The sequence below is a fragment of the Canis lupus genome, chromosome 38, assembly GCF_048164855.1.
Source record: "Canis lupus baileyi chromosome 38, mCanLup2.hap1, whole genome shotgun sequence".
Classification (NCBI taxonomy): Eukaryota; Metazoa; Chordata; class Mammalia; order Carnivora; family Canidae; genus Canis; species Canis lupus.
Genome location: NC_132875.1, coordinates 22,064,033 through 22,090,568, shown reverse-complemented (window position 1 = coordinate 22,090,568; position 26,536 = coordinate 22,064,033). Strand labels below are relative to the sequence as shown.

Below are 26,536 nucleotides of genomic sequence, written 5' to 3'. Positions count from 1 at the left end.
ATCTATTCCACCCCTATTTTCAGAAGTTGAAACTGAAGCACAGAGAATGACAACTAACTCACCCAGGGTCACAGAGCTAAGAAACAGAGGAGCTGGATGCCTCCCCAGCTCTGCATGATCCCAGAGGCCAAGTTCCTATAACATTCCCTCACTGGGCATTAATTTTTTCAAACTTTGCTACATTTCAATGGCGAAAATGCTGTCTTGTTCTAAATTGTTTTCCTTTCATGACCTGTGATGCCGGATAAGGCTTTGTGTTTGCCAAACCATATGCATTCCTTTTTTTGTCAACACCTATTGGGGGCCTTTCCCATAGTTCACTCTATCATTGGAAGCGTGAGGCGAGGCAGGACCTATGGCTCACCACCATAGTTCAAAAGAAAAACACCAGGCATGGTTTTCTTTTCGAAGTATGCTTCAGATGTGGCAGCGCTTTTAATGATGGCCAGCATGCCGTCATGTGGGGAATTCCTTATCCTCAAGCTCTTTGATGAGAGTGTCTGCTTCTTTACCTTGTTTCTTTGCACCTTGGATTCTGGATTCAGTTCATTGTGACTTTTGGCATTTCCTTCAACCTCCCTGGCCTGTTCCCTTATCTCGAAACATAAGTGGTGAACTAGACAGTATGTAAGGCCCCATTGGCTTTGAAATCATGAGCCTGGGTAGGGTTTTGTGAGAGCAGCAGAGAGGAAAGCTACCTGGCTATGGGGCTGGGCATCCCTTTTTCAAGCAGCCTTTCTGTCCTTCCCTGCAGCAGGACGGCTTAGAGGCATGCTCAGGTGCTCACTCATTGCTCTGTTCCTAAAGCACTTAGCCAAAGAACGGCTCCTTTTCCACTGTTATGTAGACAAATATCACAATGATGAAGATGCCAAACACAGCAAGCTTCAGGCCCACTGGAAGAATTTCTAGGTTCCCGAACTCAACACTCCTGTTCACCGGGCAGTAGTCTGTTTCTCTGATGCAACTCCATCCTTCGAATCTGGTGTTTGATGCTCTGTTAGGAAACCTGTGAAAACATTAGTGGCTCTTAGGGTTGTGTACAGCGATGACTCAAGCACCTCCTTAAAGAATGTGACCCTTCACCCCCGGGGAGCAACCATGGTGGGGCTTTTAGGGAACAGCCCTCTACTTGTTTAAAATTTATGCTGATTTCGACAAGTGAGATTAATGAGGTATCACAGGGATATGAGATCCCTAAAACCCAAAAAAAGCATTTATTTAGTATTACCACCCACTTGCATAGCATCTTTCAATGCTGGCCCAAGGTCTGATTCAGGGAGCTGCAGAAACTTTGATCCCCATTGGGAATGGGTGCAGGTGGATAGGGGATACCAGTACACACAGCCTCTCCTTCCTCTCTTCACCAATGTGACTAAGGAGTGCCCTTCAGGGGTGAGATGAGAAGTGCTTTTAAAATCTGCTAATGTTGGTTTAAAAGGTGGTACTTTCTGAACTCTCTTAGGGAGACTTTTATGTACCCACTTGTCTAATCCTGGAAATCTGCCTAACTTTATTCAGAAGTTACCGAACTTTCCAGGAGACTTAACTTTCTGAACAACAAATAAAATGGCCTGTCTTGAGCTCTTTTATCAACTACCTTTTCCCTTTTTTCCCCCCTCTTTCCTTATTTCCCAGGACACACATAGGAATAAATGTCTCCATGGGACACCTGGGCGGCTCAGGGGTTGGGTGTCTGTCTTGGCTCAGGGCCTGATCCTGGAGTCCTGCGATAGTCCCACATTGGGCTCCCTGCATGGAGCCTGCTTCTCCTTCTGCCTATGTTTCTGCTTCTCTCTCTCTCTGTCTCTCATGAATAAATAAATACAATCTTTAAAAAAAAAAAAACTTCTTTCTCAACAGATTCTTTTCAGCCGTAAGCCTTTCACAGAAATCTGAATAACAAAAATTTCCCCAGGAATTATATAAGACAACATCCTCCTCTCATATGCTAGGAAAAGCATTACCTTATTCCCTCAGGATGCTTATAAGCCAGGTAGTAGATATCTAGGGCTTCTGGGTTAGTGATGGAAGCCTCGAGTCTCTAATGAACAGAAAGAAAATATCAAGAAGAATTTATTTTTCCAATGTCTTGTACAAAAGACTTTATTATTTTTTTTATTCTAGAAAAAATCATATAATCTGAGGGTTGATATGGAAGTTTTTGGTACATTAGGTATTTAGCCACCTCATAACACAAACTTTAAGCTTCCTTTACTCAATAATTAGCAAAAATGTTCAAGTGCCATGGAGTAATATTTTACTTCAGTGACTCATACATTAACAATAGGCACATTGGTAGCTAGGGTCACATGATGTGAGTAGCATTCTGGTCTTAAATATCAACTCTCTGTTTTGCTCTTATTTGAGGGTTTTTTTTTAAATTTTTTTTTTATGACCAGGCATCATTTACAAAGAATAAAGATATTTTAAAAAACAAGTTGGCGGGACGTCTAGGTGGCTCAGCGGTTGAGCATCTGCCTTCGGCCCAGGGCCTGATCCTGGAGACCCGGGATCGAGTCCCACATCCGGCTTCCTGCATGGAGCCTGCTTCTCCCTCTGCCTGTGTCTCTGCCTCTCTCTCTTTCTCTGTGTCTCTCAGGAATAAATCAATAAAATCTTAAAAAAAAAAAAAAAGTTGCACCTGGTGGCTCTGTCAGTTGAACGACTGACTCTTGGTTTCAGCTCAGGCCATGACCTCAGGGTTGTAAGATTGAGCCCCATAGGGGGCTCTGTGCTGAGCAAGGAATCTGCTTAAGATTCTCTCTATCCAAAAAAAAAAAAAAAAGATTCTCTCTATCCCTCTCCCTCTCCTCCCACCCCTGCAAGCTCGCTCTCTCTCAAATAAATAAATAAATAAATAAATAAATCTTTTTTTTTTTTTTTAAGATTTATTTATTCATTCAGAGAGAGCGAAGAGAGAGGCAGACACAGGTGGAGGGAGAAGCAGGCTCCGTGCAGGAAGCCCGATGTGGGTCTCGATCCTGGGTCTCCAGGATCACACCCCAGGCTGCAGGCGGCGCCAAACCGCTGCGCCACCGGGGCTGCCCAATAAATAAATCTTTTAAAAAATAAAATTAAAATAAAAAGCAAGTTGGCTATGGACAAAAACAAGAAAGTAATTTCTGAAAATGAAAATGTCATCTCATAAGAGGGATAGAAATCTGGACCAATCACGTTTTATTTTCTTTTCCCAAAACTTTCTTTTGTGTGGTTATATTTCCAATATAGTAAAAAAAAGGATAGCTCTCTATGCCTTGGTTTCTCCCCATGAAATAGAGTTGTAAAGATTAAGTGACTTAACACATGAAAAACGATTAAAACATCTCCTGGCACATAGTCAGCATTCAGTGAATGCTAGCAATAAAGATTATGACCATAGTCATTATTATGAATTGTGTGTTGCTGTTTTTCCTCCCGCATCTGGTTTTCCTTGATTGTCCATTTGTGTTTATGATTCAGGCCTCAGCATCCTCAAATGTCTGCAGTGTCCAGGCTGGGTGTATTGTGTCGGCAGGTCTGATGATGTCAGCCCACGGTGGGTGAGGAGGGCATGGCCTGGTGTACCGTCATTTAAGGCTGGTCACCTGCTTCCCAATATAGGCCATGGGCGTCAAAGCAGCTACGGCCTTGCCTTCTTAAAGAAGATGTTCTTAACAGTGTTTTAGTGATACCCGAGCAGGGCCTCTGCTGATGGTGGGAAGCTGTGCACAGCACAAGGTGCCATCCAAGGAAGCACTGTGCCCAGAGCAGAGGTCACAGATTACATACCTCTACGATTTCCTGGAAGAGGGGGACTCTGGAAAATTCCCACCAAGATGCCATGTGGGCTACTGGTGGTTTGCTTACTGAGAGATGCTTCAAACTATTTTCTTTTTTTTTTAAGATTTATTTATTTATGTATTCATGATAGACATAGAGAAAGAGAGAGAGAGAGGCAGAGACACAGGCAGAGGGAGAAGCAGGCTCCATGCCGGAAGCCCGACACAGGACTTGATCCCAGGACTCCAGGATCGTGCCCTGGGCTGAAGGCAGGCTCCAAACCGCTGAGCCACCCAGGGATCCCCTTCAAACTATTTTCAAGGGCGTAGTTAAAATCTTTTATAAGCACATTCTTTTTTTCAACCTTTTTAATTACAGAAAGTTTCAAGCATATACAAAAGTAGACAACAGTATAATGAGCCTCCACGTACCCGTCACATGCAAATTCTTTTTAATTCTCTTAAATGTAAAAATAGGTCTGTTAAATAAAACATTTGGGGTAGAAGTCTTTTGCAAAATCAAATTATAGGATTTCACAGCTCTTAGGCAATCAAATGCTCCCTCCCTTCTCTTCTCTCTTGCCATAAGGTTTAGGTCTCTGATTGCCTTTTCTTTCAGAATTTCTTTCCTTTACTATCATCCACATGTAAAGTTCTCCTACAGCATGTAAAATGTGGACATTTAGATTTTCAAAAAAAGAGTAATCATGGCCTATCAACTTGACTGTGCAGCCATCAATAATAATTATAATTATAAGGTTGGGGAAAGGGTTATCGATCACAGTAAACAGCATGAAATTGCATGTACACAGTGGTGGCAACTGGCTAAACTCATACCACACACACACAAACAGGATCTAGGGAGAAATATAAACAATGAAATCAGTTTTTGTTGTCAGGTGGCATGTTTGTAGTTGATTCATTTTTCATTAAAAAAATTCCCTTAAAGTTGTTAAATATGGTTTTCATTATAAACACCATTTACAATGGAACTAAAAAATATTGGTGTTCATTAAAGCAATGGCTTAGTGGGGGTGAATTGCACCCATGGGGGCAGCCCTGGTGGCGCAGCGGTTTAGGGCCGCCTGCAGCCCAGGGTGTGATCCTGGAGACCCTGGATCGAGTCCCACATCAGGCTCTCTGTATGATGCCTGCTTCTCCCTCTGCCTGTGTCTCTGCTTCTCTCTCTCTCTCTGTCTCTATGAATAAATAAATAAAAAATCTTAAAAAAAAAAAAAAGAATTGCACCCATGGGGGAGCATAATGCTCCTTTCTCCCTATTCCTAGCTAGAGCTAGAATCTGCAAAGCTGGCTGTTTCAAAGCATTCACGGCTGGGGGTGGGAGGGATATGTGGCCGCCTCTGCTTCCCCACCCTCCTCACTACACCGCTGGCATTCAAGTCAGATAATGACACCCATCCACATATTTTGATCACAGCTGTAGTCATAATAATTCTGAGATATGCTAATGCAGTAAACAATGAGTGTGTTAATACTATCCTAGCTGACACTTATATAGTATTTCCAGGCACCACTCTAGGCATTTTACATCAACTCATTTAATTCTTGATACCACCCTATGAGCAAGGTGCTTTTTTTACGCCTAATTCACAGATGACAAAAACTGAGGCTTGGAGAGTTTAAGTCACGTGCCCTTGGTCACACAGCAGGTGAGATGGTGGAGCCAGAATCCAAACCAGGTAGTGTAGTCTCAGAGTCCCTGCTCTTGATCACCCTGCTGTCCTGCAGAGGGTGGATAATGCAGCTTTAACTAGAAGAGAATTAGAAATACCGAGTTCTGAGTGTCTGTTGTCTTGGGCATTCAACATGCCCCGGATCCATGTAATCTTTCTAACAGCTCTGTAGTAACCATTTTCTAGATGAGAAAATAGAGGTTTATTTTATTTTTTTTAACTTTTATTTTATTATTTTTTAAAAGATTTCTATTTATTTATTCATGAGACACACACACACACACACACACACAGAGGCAGAGACACAGGCAGAGGGAGAAGCAGGCTCCATGCAGGGAGCCTGATGTGGGACTTGATCCTGGGACTCCAGGATCAGGCCCTGGGCCAAAGGCAGACACTAAACTGCTGAGCCACCAGGGAGTCCCAAAAATAGAGGTTTAATGGGAGTAAAACTATCTGTGCAGGTTATGCTATCAGAAAAGGCACAATTACGACTTAAAACCCCCATTTTCTGGCTCCAGTGACCTGTATTTTTGTCTTGTAATATTTCTATTGGGGAAACTCATCATGAAAAATATAGTGAAAACATATTTCTAGGGCACCTGGGTGGCTCAGTAAGTTAAGCATCTGGCTTTGGCTCAGGTCATGATCCCGGGGTCCTGGGATCAAGCCCCACATCAGGCTCCCTGCTCAGTGGGGAGTTTGCTTCTCCCTCTTCCTCTGCCCCTCCCCCTGCTTGTACGCATGCTCTCTCTCTCTCATTCTCTCTCTCTCCCTCTTTCTCAAATAAACAAAATCTTTAAGAAAAATCTTAAAAACGGTTTTCAGTCATTAATAAATGATCAAATCATTAATTAATTTCCTGTGGGAGTAACACTTGTAGCCATCTGATCTCTTCTTAAATATTTGAGATGAGTTGTTTTTTTTTTCCCAAGATTTCTCTAGGTAGACTAATTTTGTGCTAATTCTGGCCTACTTATTATATCCATTGAATCCAAAAATGGAGCGTGTGTGAGATATTATGTCCTATTGTATTACAGTGAACTACAAAACCTTGGGCTATATCCAGAACCAGACGAGTAAGAATCATTTTGTTTTCTCATTCAATCATTACTCATCAAAAAAATGTATTTGGTTTTTGAAAATGATCCACCTTGACTAAAGCCATTCATTTTTGTGCACGAGGAAATACGTTTGTTTGCATTTCCACAAGGTGTATGTTTTACAAGGTCAACCCAAACCTAGCCAGAGATGTCACAGCCTGACACCTGCAGTTGCAGGCAATCAGAGCAGCGGTGCCAGGCTGTGCGGTGGGCTGTGTGCCCTGCTGTCTGACTTCTGCCCCACTCCTTTCTCTTACTTTCCCAGGATTTCTTACTGTTGGCCTCTGGGGAGGCAGGAGGCAATGCTGTTCCTGGGGGAGAGGACAAAATCCTCTCCTAACTGCAATGTGTTACACTTTCCTAATCACTCTATTTGGTGGATGCAGTTTTTCAAATAGCAGCTTATATTACAGAACCAGATATTCTTTTACCAATGGCTGGACAAACTGGTAGTTGTGAACCTGCTCCCAGGCAGGAAAAACCTTTTGATTTAGATCTCTTTAAAATTGAATTAACTTCAAATCCCTTTATTGACTAAAAAGGATTCAGTTAATAAAAGATTCTACAGTAATTTCAGACTCTTACTTCATTGTTTTTACCTCATCCTTGATTTAATAAAGCTCTCATTTTCAACATTGTGCTCTGTTAACCTAAGTTATGATTTTGAATTAATTAAAAGCCTTCTAAAATAATCTCTACCACATTAACAAAGGAAAGGTTGAAGATCATCACCATTTCTGTGTGTGTGTGTGTGTGTGTGTGTGTTAAAGGGAATCTTTGGGGCGCCTGGGTAGCTCAGTGGTTGAGCATCTGCCTTTGGCACATGTCATGATCCCGGGGTCCTGGGATTGAGTCCCATATCCGGCTCCTTGCATGGAGCCTGCTTCTCCCTCTGGCTGTGTCTCTGCCTCTCTGTGTGTCTCATGAATAAATAAATAAAAATCTTAAAAAATATATAAAATAAAGGGAATCCTCTAGCAAACCAGGAATAGAATGGGAACGTCTTTAACTTGACAAAAAGTGTCTTCCAACACCTATACCAAAAATCATACTTAAAGGTAAAATGCTAAATGAATTCCTTTTAAAATCAGAACCAAGGGAAGAAGTCTTATTATCACTCTTACTTAATACTGTAATATAGGGGTCTTAGTCCAGTAAAACAAAACAAAACAAAACAAAACAGAAAAAATGAAAAGTATACAAACTGGACTAAAAAATTTACAGAAAAATTATTATTATTATTATTATTATTATTATTTTTAAAGATTTTATTCATCCAAAAAAAAGATTTTATTCATCCATTACAAGAAACAGAGAGGCAGAGACACAGGCAGAGGGAGAAGCAGGCTCCCTGCGGGGACCCTGATGCACGACTTGATCCCAGGACCCTGGGATCATGTCCTGAGCCGAAGGCAGGCGCTCAACCACTGAGCCACCCAGGTGTCTAGAGTGTCTGCTTTCGGCTCAGGTCATGATCCCGGGGTCCTGGGATCGAGTCCTGCATCGGCCTCCCCACAGGGAGCCTGCTTCTCCCTCTGTGTGTCTCTCATGAATAAATAAATAAAATCTTAAAAAAAAAAAAAAGAAGGTGGAAGCTCAACTGCTGAGCCACCCAGGCGTCGCAAGAGTCACTGTTATAAGGTCAATATGAAAAAGTCAATTGTGTTTCTCTATACTAGCAACAAACCATTTAAACAGATTTTTTAAAAGATACTGTTCCCGATAAGAACAAAAATTAAAAACCTAACACAGCCACCTACTAAAGCTAACAAAAAATTAACATGACCTACACTGAAAATATTATAAAATCTTACTGAAGGACAAGAAAATTTAAATTAATGTAAAGAACATGAACAGGAAGACTCAACAGAATAAAGATTTAGCTCTTTCCAAATTAATTCTTAAAGTCAATAAAATTTCAATCAAAATTCCTATCTGAATTTTTCATGGAACTCGATAAGCTTATTCAAAAATTTATGTGGAAGGACAAAAGGACAAGTAAAATTGAGACATTACTTTAAAACAACAAGGAGGATGGGGACTTGCTCTGGTAATTACAACATTCTGCTCTGGGCATAGGCTGGACAAACTGATCAGAGTAGAGACCCCGTCATATCAATCATGGCTCTTGTTTTCTGGTTTATGATGCTTTGACATCTTGGAGCCTTGCTAGTCCTAGAGAGAATGCACATGAGCAAGCCTTTCAGAGGCAAGTCAACTAACCCCAAATCCATATCCCCAACTACCTCCTTTGTCTCTACCATACCGAGTCAATATTTCCCCTGCTGTAATTCAGCCTAGGGCCAGATTGGCCAACTAGCAACCACCCCTGTAGCCTGGAGCTCATTGGAATTGTTCAAATGAGCCAATCCTAAAATGCTTACCTTGCCTGACCAATTTCTTCCTGCAAAACCCACAATAAAGTGGGATGCCCATACTTTCTCCTCACTCTCGCCCCCTGCCTGACTCTGTAGTTCCCCCACATGGTGCTGGATGCCATGAATTCTTTCAATAGTAGTCTCCACGTCTGTCAACTTACTATACCTGAATAAAACAAATCCTGGGGACATTTCAAAACATTCGTGTATTATGGAAATCTGACATATGGCAAGGGCTAACGCTGCAGATCCAAAGGACAGACTTCAAAAATGGGACTGGGAACAAGACGGGATAGATATGCTTCTCGCAATCCTGCTGAGTATTGCTCCAAAACCTGGACAGTATATATATCAAGCAGACAGAAGACGACGCTGCAAGGTGGTAAGAAGCAGAGGGATGAGGGACCTGGGCACCCGAGGAATGACACATGGTGAGTGCCTTGGGTCTTCTTTTGACCTCGCACATCCCAGATGGGAGTCCTGGACAAGCTAGCAACCTGAAAATGGGAACGGGTGCAAATGAAAAAAGCCCCCAGAAAAGTCAAAGATGGGAAAGGAGAAGGTGGCAGCCAAGTGAGACAGAAGGCTTTTTTGGGGCAGCCCGGGGGGCTCAGCGGTTTAGTGCTGCCTTAGACCCAGGGCCTGATCCTGGAGACCCGGGATCGAGTCCCATGTCGGGCTCCCTGCATGGAGCCTGCTCTCCCTCTGCCTCTTCCTCTGCCTCTCTCTCTATGTGTCTCTCATGAATAAATAAATAAAATCTTTAAAAAGAAAAAAAAAGAAGAAGACTTTTTGACAGTAGCTACTCTACTCTGGCCAGACAGCCTACCCTATGCCCACCGGCCCGGGTGCAGGGGAAGCCTGGACTACCACCCCCAGGTGTGGTCACCAGTGGAGGCTACTTGGGAGCCCACAGGGTGCACAGACCAGGGTGGTGATAGCGGACCAGTGGGGGACCTGGACTTCTAGCCCCACTTGACAGCAAAGAGAAAGCACTAGTGTGGAGTCTGAGGAGGCCTGCTTAAGCAAAAGCAAAATTAAATAAGATCCAGAGGAGCCCTTGGGTGGCTCAGTTGGTTAAGTGTCTGCCTTCAGCTCAGGTCATGATCTCTGGGTCCTGGGATCAAGCCCCCCCGCATCAGGCTCCTAGCTCAGTGAGGAGTCGGCTTCTCCCTTTCCACTACTCATGCTCTTTCTCTGTCTCTCAAATATAAATAAATAAATAAATAAATAAATAAATAAATAAATAAGATCCAGAGTCTCATAAATGTCAATAAACTGAGATAACACAAATGTTGGAATTATCTGACGAGGATTTTAAAGCAGCCATCATCAAATGCTTCAAGGAACAATACAAAAAGGTATGTAACAAATGAAAAAATTATTAACTTTGCAGAGAAGTAGAATATATACAGAAGGGCCCTGTGTAAGTTGAGAAGTGAAAAAAACATATCCAACCATCAAAGTAAAAACTCACTAGATGGGCTTGACAGAAGAATAGGAAACACAGAGGAAAGAATCAATCTACTTGAAGATAGAACTGTATAAATCACCCACAACAAAGCACAGAGAGAAAATGGAGGTGGAGGAGAAGCATAAAATACAGATAAACAGAGTCTTGGGGAATTACAATAGAAGATCTAACATTTGTGTCATCAGAGTCCCTAAAGGAGACGAGAATGAGGTCAGGCTGAAAAAGATATTTGAAGAAACAATGGCTGAAAATTCCCCAAATTTGGCAAAAGACATAAATGAACAGATTGAAGAAACTGAGTGAATTCCAAACAGGACAAATGCAAGGAAATCCATGCCAAATATACATCATAATCAAACTTCTCAAGACCTTTGTGCATCAAGAGACATCACCAAGGAAGTGAAAAGGCAATCCACAGAATGAAAAAAAAAAATTGCAAATCTTATATAACAGTGTAGCTTTCAGAATACATAAGACTCTTACAACTCAACAATAGAAAGACAAGCAACCCAGTTAAAAAATGGACAAAGGGCTGGGTTAGACATTTCCTCAAAGAAGATATACAAATGGCCAGTAAATCATGAAAAGATGCTCAGTATCATTAGTCATTAGGAAAATGCAAATTAAAACCACGCTGAGATACCATTTCACATCTTCCAAGATGGTTACTAAGAACAAGTTGGTGTAGAACGACAAGTGTTGTCAAGGTATGGTAATACCGGATCCCTTGGACACTAGTGTGAATGTACAATGCTGCAGTTATTGTGGAAAATGGGTTAGCCATTACTAAAAATGTCAAACACAGAAATACCATATCATCCAGCCATTCCACTCCCAAGTATATATCTGAAAGAACTGAAAACAGGTATTGGAATACTTGTCCTTGAATTTTTTACAGTATTACTTTTCCCAATATGCAAGAGGTGGAAACAATCTAAATGTTCAGCAGCAAATGAATGAATAAGCAAACTGTGGTCTATGCATACAATGGAATGTTATTCACTCAAGCACTAGTACAAATACATGCTGTGATGTGGGTGAAGCTTGCAAACAGTCAGCTGGGTGGAAGGAGCCAGTCACAAAGTATCACATCCTGAATGTTCCATTTATATGAAATATCCAGAAGAGGTAGATCCACTGAAACAGAAAGGAGATTAGTTGTTGTCAAGAAGGGTTTGAGGACTAACTGCTTAATGAATACTGAGTTTTATTTTGAGGTACTGAAAATGTTTTGAAACTAGATAGACGTGGTGGTTTTCTGGCACTCTGAATGTCCTAAATGCCAGTGAATCATGCATTTTAAAATAGTAAATTGTATGTGAATTTAATCTTAGCAGAATTTTTTTAAAAAGATTTTATTGATTTATTAGAGAGAGAGAGAGAGAGAGAGAGAGAATGAGCTGGGAGAGGCAGAGGCCAAGTGATAAGCAGACTCCTCACGGAGCAGGGAGCCACTGTGGGGCTTGATATCGAGACCCTGGGATCATGACCCCAGCCAAAGGCAGATACCTAACCGAATGAACACCCAGGCACCCCTCATTACTATTTTTTAAAGGCATCAAGGAAAGAGTGAAAAGATAGGCCCACTGCGGGATGGTAATGGGGGAGATTATGCATGTGTGGGGGCAGGGAATAGATAAGAAATCTGCACCTTCCTCTCAATTTTGCTGTGAACCCAAAACTGCTATTAAAAAAAAGCCCAGACTACTAGAAGATATGTACTGAACTTATGACCAACAAAGGATTAGTATCCAAAATATATAAAGAGATCCTGTAAGTTAACAAGAAAAAGATAACCTAATAGAAAAAATGGGCAAAAGACATGAACCAGCACTTCACAGATGAGAAAACACAAATGACCAACAAACGTATAAGAAGATGCTCACCCTTATAAGCAAATTATTATAATGAAATACAACCTTATACTTACTACTTGGACAAACATTAAGTATGGCAATACTAAATTTTGAAGAAGATTGTGATGGAGCTCTTTATACTGCTGGTAGGACTGTCAGATGGTTCAGTCACTTTGTAGGGCGGTTTAACATGATATCTAACGTGGAAGAGGTCTGTATCCTTGATTTTCTAGCAATTCCACTCCTAGGTGTATTCACTCAAACAGAAAAAAATTATTGCACATGTATGCAATGGGTCACATACCACGATGTTTGTAGCAGCATTGTTCATATTAGAAAAACTTGGAAAGAATACAAATGTCCAATAAATAAGGAATGGATCAATATATTTTTGAAATAATTATATAGCCATGCAAATGAATGAACCAGCACAAAAATATTGGGAGAAACGCATGGCATAATGCTGAATGATAAAGGGAAGTTATAGAAGATTACTTACATGATTTTATTTATTATTTATTTATTTATTATTTATTTATTTAGCTGGAGGAGGGGCAGAGGGAGAGAGGGAGAGAGAGAATCCCAAGCAGACTCCATGCCCTGTATAGAACCTGATGCAGGGCTCAATCTCACGACCCAGAGATCACGACCCTAGCTGAAAATCAAGAGTGGGATGTGTAATCACCTGAACCACCCAGGCACCCCATGGTGATGTCATTTAAATAAAATCTAAAATCAGGAGAAACTAAAGCTTGTGGATACTATAAAGGAAAGGAAAAGAATGAAAAGAAAATTCAGGATAGTGTTTACCTTGGGGGAAAGGAAGGAATGGGAATATGATCAGGGAAGTCTACATTGGTCTCCAATGGAATTGATTTATTTTTTTTAATCTCTGGGGTGGGAATCTAACTGCTTATTGTGGAATTCTTTATACCTTTTTAGATGCATAAGATATATTATCATAAGTCGTCAAAAAATATTTTCAGGTTTGAATTTTTTTCCATCCCCTTGGGCAAATTCCAGGTACCCTCCTGCATTTATATCAGCCCATTTGAACCGCGCTGGGCTCTGTACCAGGGCTTTTACGTGTGAGTGGAAGGGTCACCAAAGAGTGACTCATGTGGGCTCCAACTACAAAGCAATCATCAAAAAGAAGCCTTGGCTTCCATGGGAGAACAGATGTCCAGGAGTCCTTCTGCGATACCAGGGAGAGACACTGGGAGGAGCTGTTTCACTGCTCAGGTGCCTGGTTGCTTTTCCTCCCCTTTTGGCAGCCTGATCTAATGGAAAGGGCAGTAGAATGGAAATTAGAAGACTGGGAAGTCCACTCCCTATTTTTCTGCAACCTATCTGTGTGGTCTTGGGCGAGTCATAATCCCTCTCGGTCGGTTTCCTCATCTGTAAAATAAGCCATACAGCCTCCTTCAAGATGCCTTTGAAATAGGGAATTCCGTGGTCAGTAATTACAATAAATCAAGCCTGGGCTCATGAAGACGAATATTGCCTGGTGCTTATGAAACCTGAGCAAATCCCAACATACTAACATAATCTGGGGCTCTCACATGGGAGGTACAATGGGAACCTCCTCTCCCTAAAATGGGTACATATAGCTATATACCCATAATGCAAATGATAAATTAGCTGAAGTCCAGTATGGTTATATTTGGAGGTGAAAAAGAGAAGCTGAATTTTCTAAATAAATTCATATTTTCCTATAGAAAGAGAACACCACTGCTCATAATTCAGTTCTATGAAAATAAGTTTACCTTTATTATCATGTTATCACTATAATCAGAGTTTGATTTCATTATCTCTTCCTGCTGCTCTTGTATTTCAAAAACTGGGTTCTATTACACAGAAAGAATCAGCAAGTAGTCAATAAGATAAAGATACATTGATTATTAAGCATATTTAAGCACATCTACCAGGAAGTCAGTATTTTTATAGGGAGAATGTTAAATTATATTCCTTGTAAAGACAGCATTTAGCTCCCATTAGCACATGTTACAGGTAAGAACAGAGGGCTTATTAAGTAGTTATAGAATATGTAATTTACTCTTCACTTTGACCCAAGTGGAATATACAACTCCTACTGGGAATAAGGATGTTTTTCAATTGATTAAGAAACTATTATAGCGATGTTTAACATCAGGTCTCCTAAGCACAACTCAACTCAAACTGCACACTTAAGTAGTCCTTTAATATATATTCCCTTGGCACCTTGGGCCTTCCGATGGCAGCACTTGGGGTAGGCAATGCAAATGCTAATATTAGGTGTACAGGGTATCTTATCAGCAATAATAGGAGAGTGAAACCCTATTAAGTTTTGGCAGATATGGGGATCCCTGGGTGGCACAGCGGTTTGGCGCCTGCCTTTGGCCCAGGGCGTGATCCTGGAGACCTGGGATCGAATCCCACGTCAGGCTCCCGGTGCATGGAGCCTGCTTCTCCCTCTGCCTGTGTCTCTGCCTCTCTCTCTCTCTCTCTCTGTGTGTGTGACTATCATAAAAATAAATAAATAAATAAATAAATAAATAAATAAATAAATAAATAAAAATTAAAAACGTTTTGGCAGATATGGAAACCGATCTCAGAATTGGAAGGGAAAAAGAGACATGAAGCTTTCCTTCCCTTCCTTCCCTCCCCTGGGTTGTCAGTGTCTCCTGTACTGGAAATGGGGCAGAGTGTCAGCATGCCCAGAGGCCAAAGAGATGGAGTGCAGAAGGCTGCGTGTATGGAGGGGGTACTGGGGTGCCTGGTGGTTGAAGAATGGGAGCGGTAGGAGAGGAGCCAGCATGAAGGCATTAGCATGCCCTGTGTCCAAGGATGAGAGACAATGAGGGGACGGCCACATGGAGGGGTTGGCATGTCCAGTGGCCAAGGAGGAGGTGATGGGGCTTATGCAGAAGAGGTGGTGGCTATTACGATGGGAGATTGGTTACAGTGAGAAAAATTTAAAAATTGAGCAAAAATGTACATATACTGAAGATAATGGAAGCCAGGTTTCTCAGTGTCACAGGAAGGGGAAAGGTTAGGAGGAACACTGAAATATTGGGCTGGAGATGGAGATGAACATGGACTCATGGCTTTTAACTTCATATATAGAGAGAAAGAGATAAAAATAGTTACAGACATCTATGCGTATGTGTACATATACCGACGTTTATTTTTTAGCTCTATTCATTGAGAGGGCCTTGGAAGCAATGACTGCCCAGCAGCAATGAGCTCCCTAAAGGCCTTGACTTTGGTTTCCAAATCTCCAATAAAAGAAACCAATGCTCCTGCGGCAGGTAAAGCACAAGAAGGGGCTTAAACATCTTGGGTCAGAAGTTAAGAAAATCCCTAAGGAGTAATGAGGACATGTTAAAAGGACACACTATCCATTCTGAAGGAGCTCCCACTGGCCAAATCTGGAACAATTTGTGCATTAAAATAATATCAATGAATACAATCTCCTGAATCATAAAGAATCAGTAAGTCCACGCTAACACATATGAACGAATGAATAAATGGAAAAGGGAGATCTTCCTTACAGTAGAATGTCAACTAATAAAGAAGAATAAAATAGAAAATCTTTTTATTTATTTTTTAAGTAATCTCTCTGCCCAGTGTGGGGCTTGAACTCACAACCCCGAGATCTAGAGTCACATGCCCTACCAACTGAGCCAGGTACCCTTAGATATAAAAAAATCTTAATGGGCCACTGTCATAATGGAAGTGGAATCCATCAGTCATCCGTGGGTGCTTGGGCTAATGGATGAGGCTTGATGAGGAACACTATGTTGGTATCATTTCAGAATAATTCCCTACGAAATATCATTCAGTTACAAAAGGAAAAGTGATGGTTTTATGGAGAAATCTGACAGACACCAACTTTTCCAGGTGATTTAGGTTACCATCACCACCAGTGGAACAGGATGACATTGTTCCCTGGTGTGATGCTCTGAGAAGAGCATAGCACTGTGTCTGAGAAATTTCTGCCCAGAATTCAAGGCCTCTATGAATAGTCAAAAGGAAAAATCACCCTACAAAATGAAAGCCTGTACTTTTTTAAATAGTCAAGGACATGAATGACAGGGAAAGATGGAGGCACCACTGCTTCAGACCAAAGAAGGCTGCGGGAGAGGCCAAGTGCATTCCTGGATTGGTTGTGGACCAGAGAGCAGAAAGACATTTTGGGGACAATTGGTGAAATTTGAATGGGGTCTGAATATTAGGCAGTAGCACTGAATCAATGTGAATGTCCTTATTTGGATCATCACATGGTAGTTATGGAGGAAAGTGTCCTGTGGGGGTAGACAGAAGACATGCAGGGGAGCTGGGGGACTTCCTGTCTATAGTTGGCCCTCAATTGGTTCAAAGATACAATGATAGGGTGCGTGTGGGGGCACACACACACACACACACACACACACGCAGAGCAAATGTGGTAAAAGCTAACCGCTGGATAATCTGGGTGAAAAGTAATATGGGAGTTCTTTATTTTTTTTTAAAGATTTTATTTATTTATTCATGAGAGACACAGGGAGAGAGAGAACCAGAGGGAGAAGCAGGCTCCATGCAAGGAGCCTGATGTGGGATTCGGTTCTGGGTCTCCAGGATCACGCCCTGGGCTGAAGGCAGGTGCTTAACCGCTGAGCCACACAGGGATCCCTGGGAGTTCTTTATGCTAATCTTACCACTGTCCCTAAGTTTGAGGTTATTTCAAAATAAATTATTTTTTCAATGTTTCAAAAGGCAGGGGAAGGATTTAGCATAAGATTAAGAAGGAGTCCTATATAGTAGGCAGTCATATATGATGTTTTTTCTTTTTAAAGGCTGGTCTGCCTCCTTCAACACATAGCACTTACAGAGAAGAGTTTTTAATTATATCTGTTTATTTAATTATAGACATATACTTGTGGGCACGCTGATAAATCCTCTGCAGTACTTAGGAGTTCAATACTGAAGATTCAGTTGCCATCGTATTATTTTTCACTAAGTATTTTTGCTTTGTTTTGTAGATAACTAAGTATCATGCTTTTTTACGTGATAGTATTGATGATAGTAGTTCGTATTGTACTCGTACGGCCCTTATGACATGCCATCACTACTCCGTCTTGCATGTTTTTTAACTTAATCCTCCAAATGATCTGTGATGTCAGGCCCATTATTATCCTGATTTGTAGATAGGAAACTAAAACATGGAGAGGTCAAGTGTCTTGTCCAAGTCGTGGCAGAGCTGGGATTTGAACCTAGGCAGCCTGGCTCTAGAGTCCATATTTTTGATACATCTATTCTCTTTGTTTCCAGACTTCCTTTTTAAATTTCTTCAGGGCAGGAACTAGGACTCCTTTCGCATCTATTTTCTTAAAAAAAAAAGGTCTAGAACAATGCCCAGTAGAGATAAAACAGTTGTGAGCTCACAGGCTGAGACCCGAGGTAGAAGCTCTGTTGCAACCATTCCCTGGGTGGTCATCAATTCGCTGTGCCCTAAGCATTGTCTCTTGGGAGAATAGGGTAAGGTATGTCTAAGAGACAAAAGAGATGGTACAGAATAAGAAGTCGGGGGGGGGGGGGCGGTCATCTGCATGATATATGACAACGGCTCCCTTCAGTTCCACCAACAAAGACTGAATGACTGTAACTCCCTCCATACACCTGGCACTGAATTCAGTGCAGAGGATTCAAAGCTGCAGGTTTTCACCCTCTAAGGTTTATTTCTTTTTTTAGAGAGATTTTATTTATTTATTCATAAGAGACACAGAGAGAGAGAGAAAGAGAAAGAGAGCAAGAGAGAGAGACAGGCTCCATGCAGGGAGCCCGATGTGGGACTCGATCCCAGGTCTCCAGGATCAGGTCCTGGGCTGAAGGTGGCCCTAAACCGCTGAGCCACCCGGCTGCCCACCCTCAAAGGTTTACAACCTGAATCAGCAAAAGCTCTTAGGCAGAGGGTGGGAGTTGGGGCAGATTGAAGGAGCAGATTGCTAGGCTCAGACCCACAGAACACACTTTTAGGAGCTCCTAGCGGAATGTGTAGACTAGGTGGCGAGATGAGCGAGTTGCCCGGGCTTCTGGCAGAGAGGAGCATGTATGTTCTGGGAGGGAACAAGGAGACACCAAAAGGGCCGGGAGCACTCAGGAGCACTCAGGAGCACACAGCTCCCACGGCCGGAAGCCCTGTGCAGACAGGAGTGCACGTGCAAACACCTCCACCCCAGAACCACTCTACAGCCCAGGGTGCCCAGATGCCCTGGTTTGCCAGACAGTCCTGTTTGATTCCAGCATCCCTTCCAGGAGTGTCCCCTTTCATTCTCAAAAACATCCTGTTAGGGGTGTAAATGACATGATCGCCTTGCCTTACTCAGAGGTCACTCTATGCAACCTGACATTGCAGATCATTTTGCTTCCCCAACGCCCCAAGTCCCATTTCCCCCTCTTTGGTAGAAGGGACTTTGAGCCTGAGATACACACATTGGCTTTCCTGCCTACTTCATCACTGGAAGCACATGCTGTGCCTGGAGTCCATCTGATGAAAAATAAATCCCCAATTAAAAAAAAAATATTGGCTTGACTTTCTAAGTGGCCTTAATCTCCAAAGCAGTGGGCTGCATATGTGATCTGATAAAAGACACACATAGCAGGATGAGAAAGCGTCCAGAAATAGATGTAATCCAAATCTCAAAGTGGTCTGTATTTCACTGGAAACCCTACTAGGATAAGAGGGAAATGGGTGTTCCTTGGTGTTTCAAAGAAATGTAAATACTGCCTCTCCAGGTACTCAGAGGACAGTTAGGTACACACCACTGCTCTTAGGTAATTAAAGTCTATGGTGTTAGACAAGTGTCTCCTAAACACCCCTTTTAGCACCTTTTACATGGAAATTTAAATGCTTATTTACATTTACTTCAGAATTTAAAGTTGAACAGATGTCTTGAGGCCCTTCTGAGAATCAGAATGGCTTATATAAATCCTTCAGATCAAACCATTTCAGGCCATCACAAACTTTCTATTTAATTCTATTGCCAATTCAAAATATTGATGTGGTTTTATTTCAGGTTTATGTAAAGCAAAGACTGAAGGGCATTGGTCCCACCCCATACATTTTAAATACTCAGGTTGCTTCTTCTCCCCTTCTGTGTCTGCAGGAACTAGACAAAGAGGTGTTCTGCCAAAATGAGGCTTTCTGAATGGGAGAGGATTCCTTTGATTAGCCCTTTGGAAGATTTTTTAAATTCCTTTAGAAAATTTTATAAGATATCAGAATTACTTCATCAGATTTGAATTGTGTTCAAATGGGAAGCTAAAGCTACAGTCTACTACAGGACCGCGTACTTGGGGTTTCCTTTTCATTTCTTGAAACTCAGTGAGTAGTTGAAATACTAGACCATATTGGCAAACTAACCTGTTTGTTGCTAGAGCTGTTTGGTGGTTTGATGAGGTGAGCTCTGGGCTCCTGCTCTGTGCAAGAGCCTATGACAGCTACTGAAGGGGATGCACAGGCATGGCCCTGGAGTCAGTCCTTAAATAATCAGAGGATTTTAACCAGAAGAGAAATGGGCTGCGGGAGGGAGGGCGGGAGGAAAAGAACTCCAGGCATAAGGAACCACTGAGGCAAAGACACAGGGAAGGAAATGAGAGAAGTGGGAAACCAGGAAAGAAATTTCTAGGATGATGAGGGAGTCTCTTCGTGGTGTGTGCTAAGTTTGCACCTTGTTTCCAGGCAGAGGAATGATGCGACTCAAACTCTGCTTGTACATCTGAACTGGAATTGGGAAAGGTTAGAGGTGGAGGTTGGTCAGGAGGATATTACAATCATTCCAGTAAAAAAAATAAAGACTTATATGGGGGCTCCTGGGTGGCTCAGTCGGTTAAGGGTGAGACATGACCTCAGCTCAGGTCTTTGATCTCAGGGTCCTGAGTTCAAGCTCCATGTTATCCAGTGTGGAGCCTACTTTAAAAAAAAAAAAAAAGTGATATGGGTGCAAGATAGGATAGCAGAAAGGAGCAATGGATTTTTAAAAATCATAATTCAAATCCATTGGCAACTCTTTATTTGTGAGGCCATGAGCCGGGGCAGTGGGAAAATGGTGAAACCATCAAGGGAAACAGAAGCCACAAATGGCAGGTTTGGGGTAAGCAAAAATGAGCGTGGTCCTAGAGGTCCTCTGTGTGAGGAGCTGGGAGGTAGAGACTGCCATGGGGAGAAGGATAAACACCCTTAGGCAATCTAAGAAATGTTCACCATTATAAGTAACCCTGTGTGCTATGGCAGGAAGGAGGGGAGGAAGGGAAGACAAGGAAAAGGAAAGAGCTTTCCAGGAGGTGGCTGGATGTATAGGCCTCTGCCTCAGGGGAGGGGGCCCATGTGGAGGATTCAGTGTGGGAAGATGACATGAGGTAAAGGGAATGGGGCAGGCAATGGAAATGATGCAGAGCAGGAGTTGGGGCTGGAGACAGCTCTCACACAGGAGCCAAAAGACAGAGTCAGAGTGAAAACCGTGAGAGGTGCAGAACCAGGAACTGAGCGAGGACAGTATTGTTGCCATGGAAGGAGACCCAGGCATCTCTAAATACAGAGGGACAGTGGTCAGAAGGCTGAGAAAAAATCCCTGGGGTTGACGTGAACTAATGTGCCTCATTCTAGAGCTTTCCCTTGGTGGCCTTTCACCTGGCAGCCACCCTGTAAGGTAGGTACTGCTACTAAGTTGCAGTAGGAGTTTACGTCTGTTAAGTGACTTCCCCCAAAGCCCCAGCACTAAGCACGGGGAAGGACAGGGTCTCTCAGCCAGCGAGGCCTCACGGCAAAACCTGTGACCCTCACACACTTGGCCACTTGCTTCAACATGGCAGTGAGGGTGGAAGCCAGGACTCAGGGTCGGGGAAAACAAAGGAAACAGGAGCTGCTGTTCATTCTCCACTGCTCAGTGCTCCCTATGATGCAAACCCTGGGTCGGGGAAATGGGAAGGGAATGGCATCTGGGGGGTAGCTGCAATTTCAGGGCTGGCTGGGAGGACCCTGTTACTCTGGGTCATGACCAGAATGTGGAAATAGCTCCACAAAACAGAAACCTGCATTAAAATTAGCTGCTTTAAACTAGGATTTTACCCCTAGAACAGAATGTAGTGACTTGCTAGTTCCTTTCTTAATACACAGGAGGAAAAAAAATACACAGGAGGAGCACTATTTCCTATATTTAATATATTATGGGTAAAAGTATTCATGCATTAGAATTGTACATACTTTTTTGAGTGCCTTGTTTTTTTCTGATGAGAGAATGATATTTCCTTTCAAAATGATAGTGACATTAAGCTCTGGATCATGGAAAACAAAAGGAAAATAGGCCATGAGAACGTAAGAGCTAGAAAAGGAAGTCATCACCAATCTTGGGGGGCACTTCTCCCCATTGCGGGGCAGAAGAATTTTGTGAGGGCATCTCTGCAGTGGCCTTTGTGCAATGTACTGAGGCCTACCTCTGGGGACCTGTGAGGGCTCCCCGACAGGAGGACTGTTGTATTGGTATGGCTCTGAAAGAAATACATCGCTGAGCCCAAGCTGGCTGCTCCTCTGGGAGGCTGTTTTCAGCCTGGTCCTTGCCCCTTTGCACCAGCCGCAAGCCTCAAGCACCTCTGAATGTCAAGATAGGGCAGGAGGATTTTCTCCTTCTGTGTCTGAAGAAGCCCCCAGAGGAGGGAAGGCCAGAGTCGCGCTAAAAGGCTTTAAAATCAGGCAAATGCCAAGGACAAGAGAGGTGGTTGCTCATCAGCCCTTGGCTTCAGCCTGTGGAGAAGCATTTTGATAAACTTGGAGCAATCATGCGCTGTTGCACATTCAGCAGAGATGTTAGGAGGGGATTTTAAATGAGCTCTCTGATTCAAAAATACTTGGGAAGCTTGAAAAGAGGTTCAATCATTAAAGCTATGTCCAGTTGGTGCCAAAACAATGAGTGAAAATGAGAAAAATCAAACCTACCCATTGTCTGAATAACCTAAAGCTTAGCCTTGGGTCTGAACTGGCCCTGGCCACACGGTCCCCATCACGACCCCACTCCAGGACCAGGTGTTTCTGTGAAATGCTCAGCACTGGATCTCCCCAGGACCTTATCAGTTCTATGGCAATCCCTTCATTCTAATGGCACCAGGGTCTAGGAAGCTCCTCCACTGAGCAGATTCAAATGTCTGATGATTCAGACCTGACCCAGAGAAAGCTGTCCTTTCCTACTTGACCTAACCACCATCCACTGACACCGCAGAATTGCACTACAAGGCAGCGACTGAACCAGAGCTTCCACCTCTGACCTGAATGAGCTAACATCAGGGGGACACAGTCTGTAAAGCAATGGCAAAGCTTACAAACTGAAGGGCCCATTTTCTCCCAGCCTGGGTATAACTTCCCCTCTGGAGGGCTACGTGCTGGGAAGTGGGAGGACTCGACCTGTGACCACAACAGCTTGGCTGTACAGCTTTGACTCGCAGTCCTGGGCAGCTGTGAGCAGTACGTACATAAACCTTCGTCTCTCGAATCTTCCAACCTGGCACTTCATTTCATCAGAGGACTGGTCTAGTCCCTGATCACATGGGATCACATGCAGTCCAGGTCTGGGACAGGACTCTGAAGATAGATAGCCCCCAACCAGAAAGGGTCTGGTCTTAGGGGATGGTAGGGTCCATCCCCAGCCCTGCTGCTCTTTCAAATGAGGTCGGCCATGCGTGACTTAGGGAAAGCTCTCAGAACTTGTACTACCCTCCAATACCAGGCACCACGGGGGATTTTTCAGAGGGCCCTAGGCACTTATCTTATTTGTTGAACTATTCACTTGAACTGTATGAAATTGCCATTTTTGTCTTTTTTTTTTTTTTTTTGCAGGTCAAACAGAGGCAGAAAGTTAATGTGTTCATCCTCACAGAAATTGTGAGAAAAGTTTAAGACATGTGATGGGAAGAGCACAATTATGAGAACTAGACCTGGGTTCAAATCTCAGTTTTGGCACCTTCTTTCAATAAACATATCCTGAATTCCCGCTCCATGCCTGGTACTGTGCAAGGAGTTGGCCATGTAGTGGTGACAGAGACAATGGACCTTGCTCTTCATAGCACATTCTGGACACATTCTGGGCCCGCTTCCTAGCTATTGGATGTTGGACCAGTCACTTGACCTCTCTGAACTTCAGCTAAAAGTGTTGTGAGGGTTAAATGAGATATTGCACATTAGGCAGGAAATGCATTGGTGACTATCAATGCATGGTAATTCCTGTTATTTTACTGTGACTCATAGAGGACTCCTAATAAAAATTTATTTAATGAAACAGCCTTGGGATGGATTGCAGGAATCTTCAAGCCCACTTTGTACAGGAGAATGGTGTATATAAAGGGGGCAGAGGCCATTGGACCAGAAGCTCCCGGATCCCAGAGACCCCAGCTCTGCAACTACCCTGGGGCCCAGAGGAGACCAGTTGTGGTCAGCTCCCATGGAGCCAGGAGGGCAGGAGGCATAGAGGAGTTCAGAGAGGTACAGTTTGGCTCATCTTTCTGAACGGATTTGAAAACATTTAATCTGAAGAAAATAATTGTCAAATTTATTGATAGAGGTAAAGCAGAGGTTGGTGCCTCAAAGGAGATGTGGAAATTCCCTGCAGGAACTTCTGGTTTTAGAAATCAAACACAGATTTGGACCTGGTTAATAAGAGGACATGCAAATTGACCCCCCACTCCCCACAGCCCAGGGGAGTCACTGACATGAATATGGACATGGAGTCACAGATTCCTTTTGCAGGCCAGGAGCCTATTCTCCAGGCTGTTTGTGGGCAAACAGGCCATTCAGACATTACACAGGTCACCCCGCATAGCATTTCAAGCTGCATAGATCATCCCAGACAAGGTATGAATAAGCGCGCAGTGACTATCTGACGGTACCTTCACTGTCGTCATCATCCTGAGCTCTGTCCAGCTCGCAGGGTCCATTCATCACAGTTGATGCACAGGGAGGCGAGACCAACAATTGCACTAACTTTTTTTCATACACTTTTCTGGTGGAAGCTGAAGAAGAATGTGGAAAACAGAGTAAGGTATTCCGTCTGTGAATGCCATCTCTCCGCCTCCGCCGTATTTCACCACCCAGATCCTTATTCTTGCACCTTACATTGTTGGTTAATTACGGCTTTGACAATCAGGTCCACCCCACAGCTACTCAACGTATTCCTTTCCTTCCACAAACACTTAAGGTGAGGCCTCCTTGGGTTAGCCAAGGAGGCGGGCTTTGGATACATCTGACAGTAAGACTGACAAAGTTGCACATCCTATCTATTGAGAGTATAAACAGTAAGGACATAAATAGTTAACAGTGCATATACTAGGAACGAAAAAAAAGCAACAGGGTGATATAATCAAAAGTAACTGGGTTTTCCTTGTTGGGAAAAAAAAAAATCCTTTCTCTGTGGCACCATACTTAGTAATTTGTGTGTAGCATCTAGGTATATTTATCACTTCTTTTCTCTTTATGGTTTTCTGTGTTTAAAGAATTTTTTTTCTATTTCCATTTTGATGGTTTTTCTTTTTTTATTGCATATGTTCCTTCCACTGTAAATAATTTTAAATCTTTGCAGGTAGTTTGTAAGTGAGAAATGACCCGTCTCTAATATTTGCTGCATACATACGTAATATTGGGCCAGGTGAAAATCCAAGCTTATTAAGTTCATTCTGTAATTCATAATCACTCAGACTCTTCACATCCACCATGGTGTGATAGGGGTTTGGTCTCTTTCAGACAGTGGAATCTTTGAAAGAGAAAAACATTAAATTCATTAAGGTAGCCTTGCAAATAAGAACTTTCCCAAAAGTCTACAAATGTGCTTACAACCCCACCTCTCCATTTTTGGAGGACTAATCCCCAAATCACCATTCCCTGCCATAAATCTTTCTTGGGTTTAGGTTGTCTTGATGCAAAGCTTTGGGTGGGTGTCACATTCCCCAGTGTCTCTGGGGTTGAATTATTTCTAACTTTTCTACACAGCTAATGTGAGAAAAGTCTTCCGCACCAAATGAACACATGAACAAATATTTCTATCACTGCTTAGGAACTCTAAGACTCAGACTCTGAGAAGATAAGAAGTTAATTAAATATGAAAGAGCTGAGAGAGATTTTCTAGTGAGTTAAATAAAAGTTATTTATCCCTGCCCTCCTTTTGATGAGAGTACAGAGAGTCCAGAGCATTCAGTTATTGCAAACACTAGTAGTTTTCACACTTGTAATTTAACTCAGAACATAACGAGATGGTAGTTTTTAATTAACCGCCAGCAGACTTCGTAATTGCTGAATTGGCATTTGAAAAAAAGCTATTCATTCTCTGGCACATAAATTGATTTATATAGGCTTACACAAGTCTTGATTGGCTTTCTAGCCCTATACCAGCCTCAAGTTCAATCAGGTTTATTCACTTGATCCCTTTATCCTCTCAAAAGGACTCCACTACCTACTTAACAAAAATCTTGAAAAAAGACGCGTTTGTCAAATCTTTCAACGGAGATTTGTAATTTAGGAGTTTATTTATTGTACCTCACTTCTCTCATGTTTCCAGGCTTTTTAATATTGCGGTGAAAACTACTACAAGACGATCGCTCAGCATAAGAGGATCTGGACCATTTTTAAGTAATGACTTTGCCTTTATTGGTGATCAATCAATGTCCAATTAGAAAGAACATTGTATACAAGCTAGAAGAAGCTGTGAGTTGTCATGTATAACAGGGTTGTTGGAGAATGCGTCGCTTTACAGTTTTCCTCCATAAAGCTACACTTGGACCAGAATCACATTCTGGCACACGGTTGGGGTTTAGTAAATGGAAGTTTCCTTCTTTTCTATGTGGGGGAAGCTGAATTACCATTCTTGGCCCCTAGTAAACAACCTAATATAGAAAGGAAGAAGACAATGCGCCTCAGATTTTTTTTTAGTACTATTATCATTAGAGGCTGGCTAAGACAGATCCTGTGACATTTGTTCTCGAGAACAGCTGTCTGTTGTTTCACCACCTTCCCCAGAATAACCTCCAAAAGAACCCTCATCAATTTCAAGTGACACTAGACAATTGCCTAGAGGGAACACACATATGGAAGAAAAATATTCAAATGGAATCCAACTGGATGATTAATCCACTTACCCCTTTACATGGTTGTCTAAAGTCTACGCAGTTGAATTGGTTACTAAAGCTGGGGGAGTTTCACCTAAGGGTTTTAGTAGCAACTAGTCCCTTTTTGCCTGTTACATATTATGGTAATCACAATACGGACAGTGTGACAT

At 42.5% G+C, this 26,536-nt stretch overlaps 1 protein-coding gene across 2 annotated transcripts; it reads right to left on the bottom strand.

The window, feature by feature from the left end:
- Positions 1-397: 397 nt before the first annotated feature.
- Positions 398-26,536, bottom strand: LEMD1 (LEM domain containing 1). 2 transcript variants are annotated; one of them, XM_072814838.1, is made up of 7 exons: positions 26,397-26,536; positions 24,899-25,018; positions 24,159-24,281; positions 21,490-21,560; positions 14,033-14,113; positions 1,968-2,044; positions 398-1,009 (listed from the first exon to the last, which is right to left on the bottom strand). In XM_072814838.1, exons 2-7 carry the CDS (start codon positions 24,978-24,980, stop codon positions 811-813), a joined length of 633 nt encoding a protein of 210 aa, XP_072670939.1. In that variant the 5' UTR covers positions 24,981-25,018; positions 26,397-26,536; the 3' UTR covers positions 398-810. The 2 variants fall into 2 exon arrangements, with proteins under 2 accessions (XP_072670939.1, XP_072670940.1); XM_072814839.1 differs by lacking the exon at positions 14,033-14,113.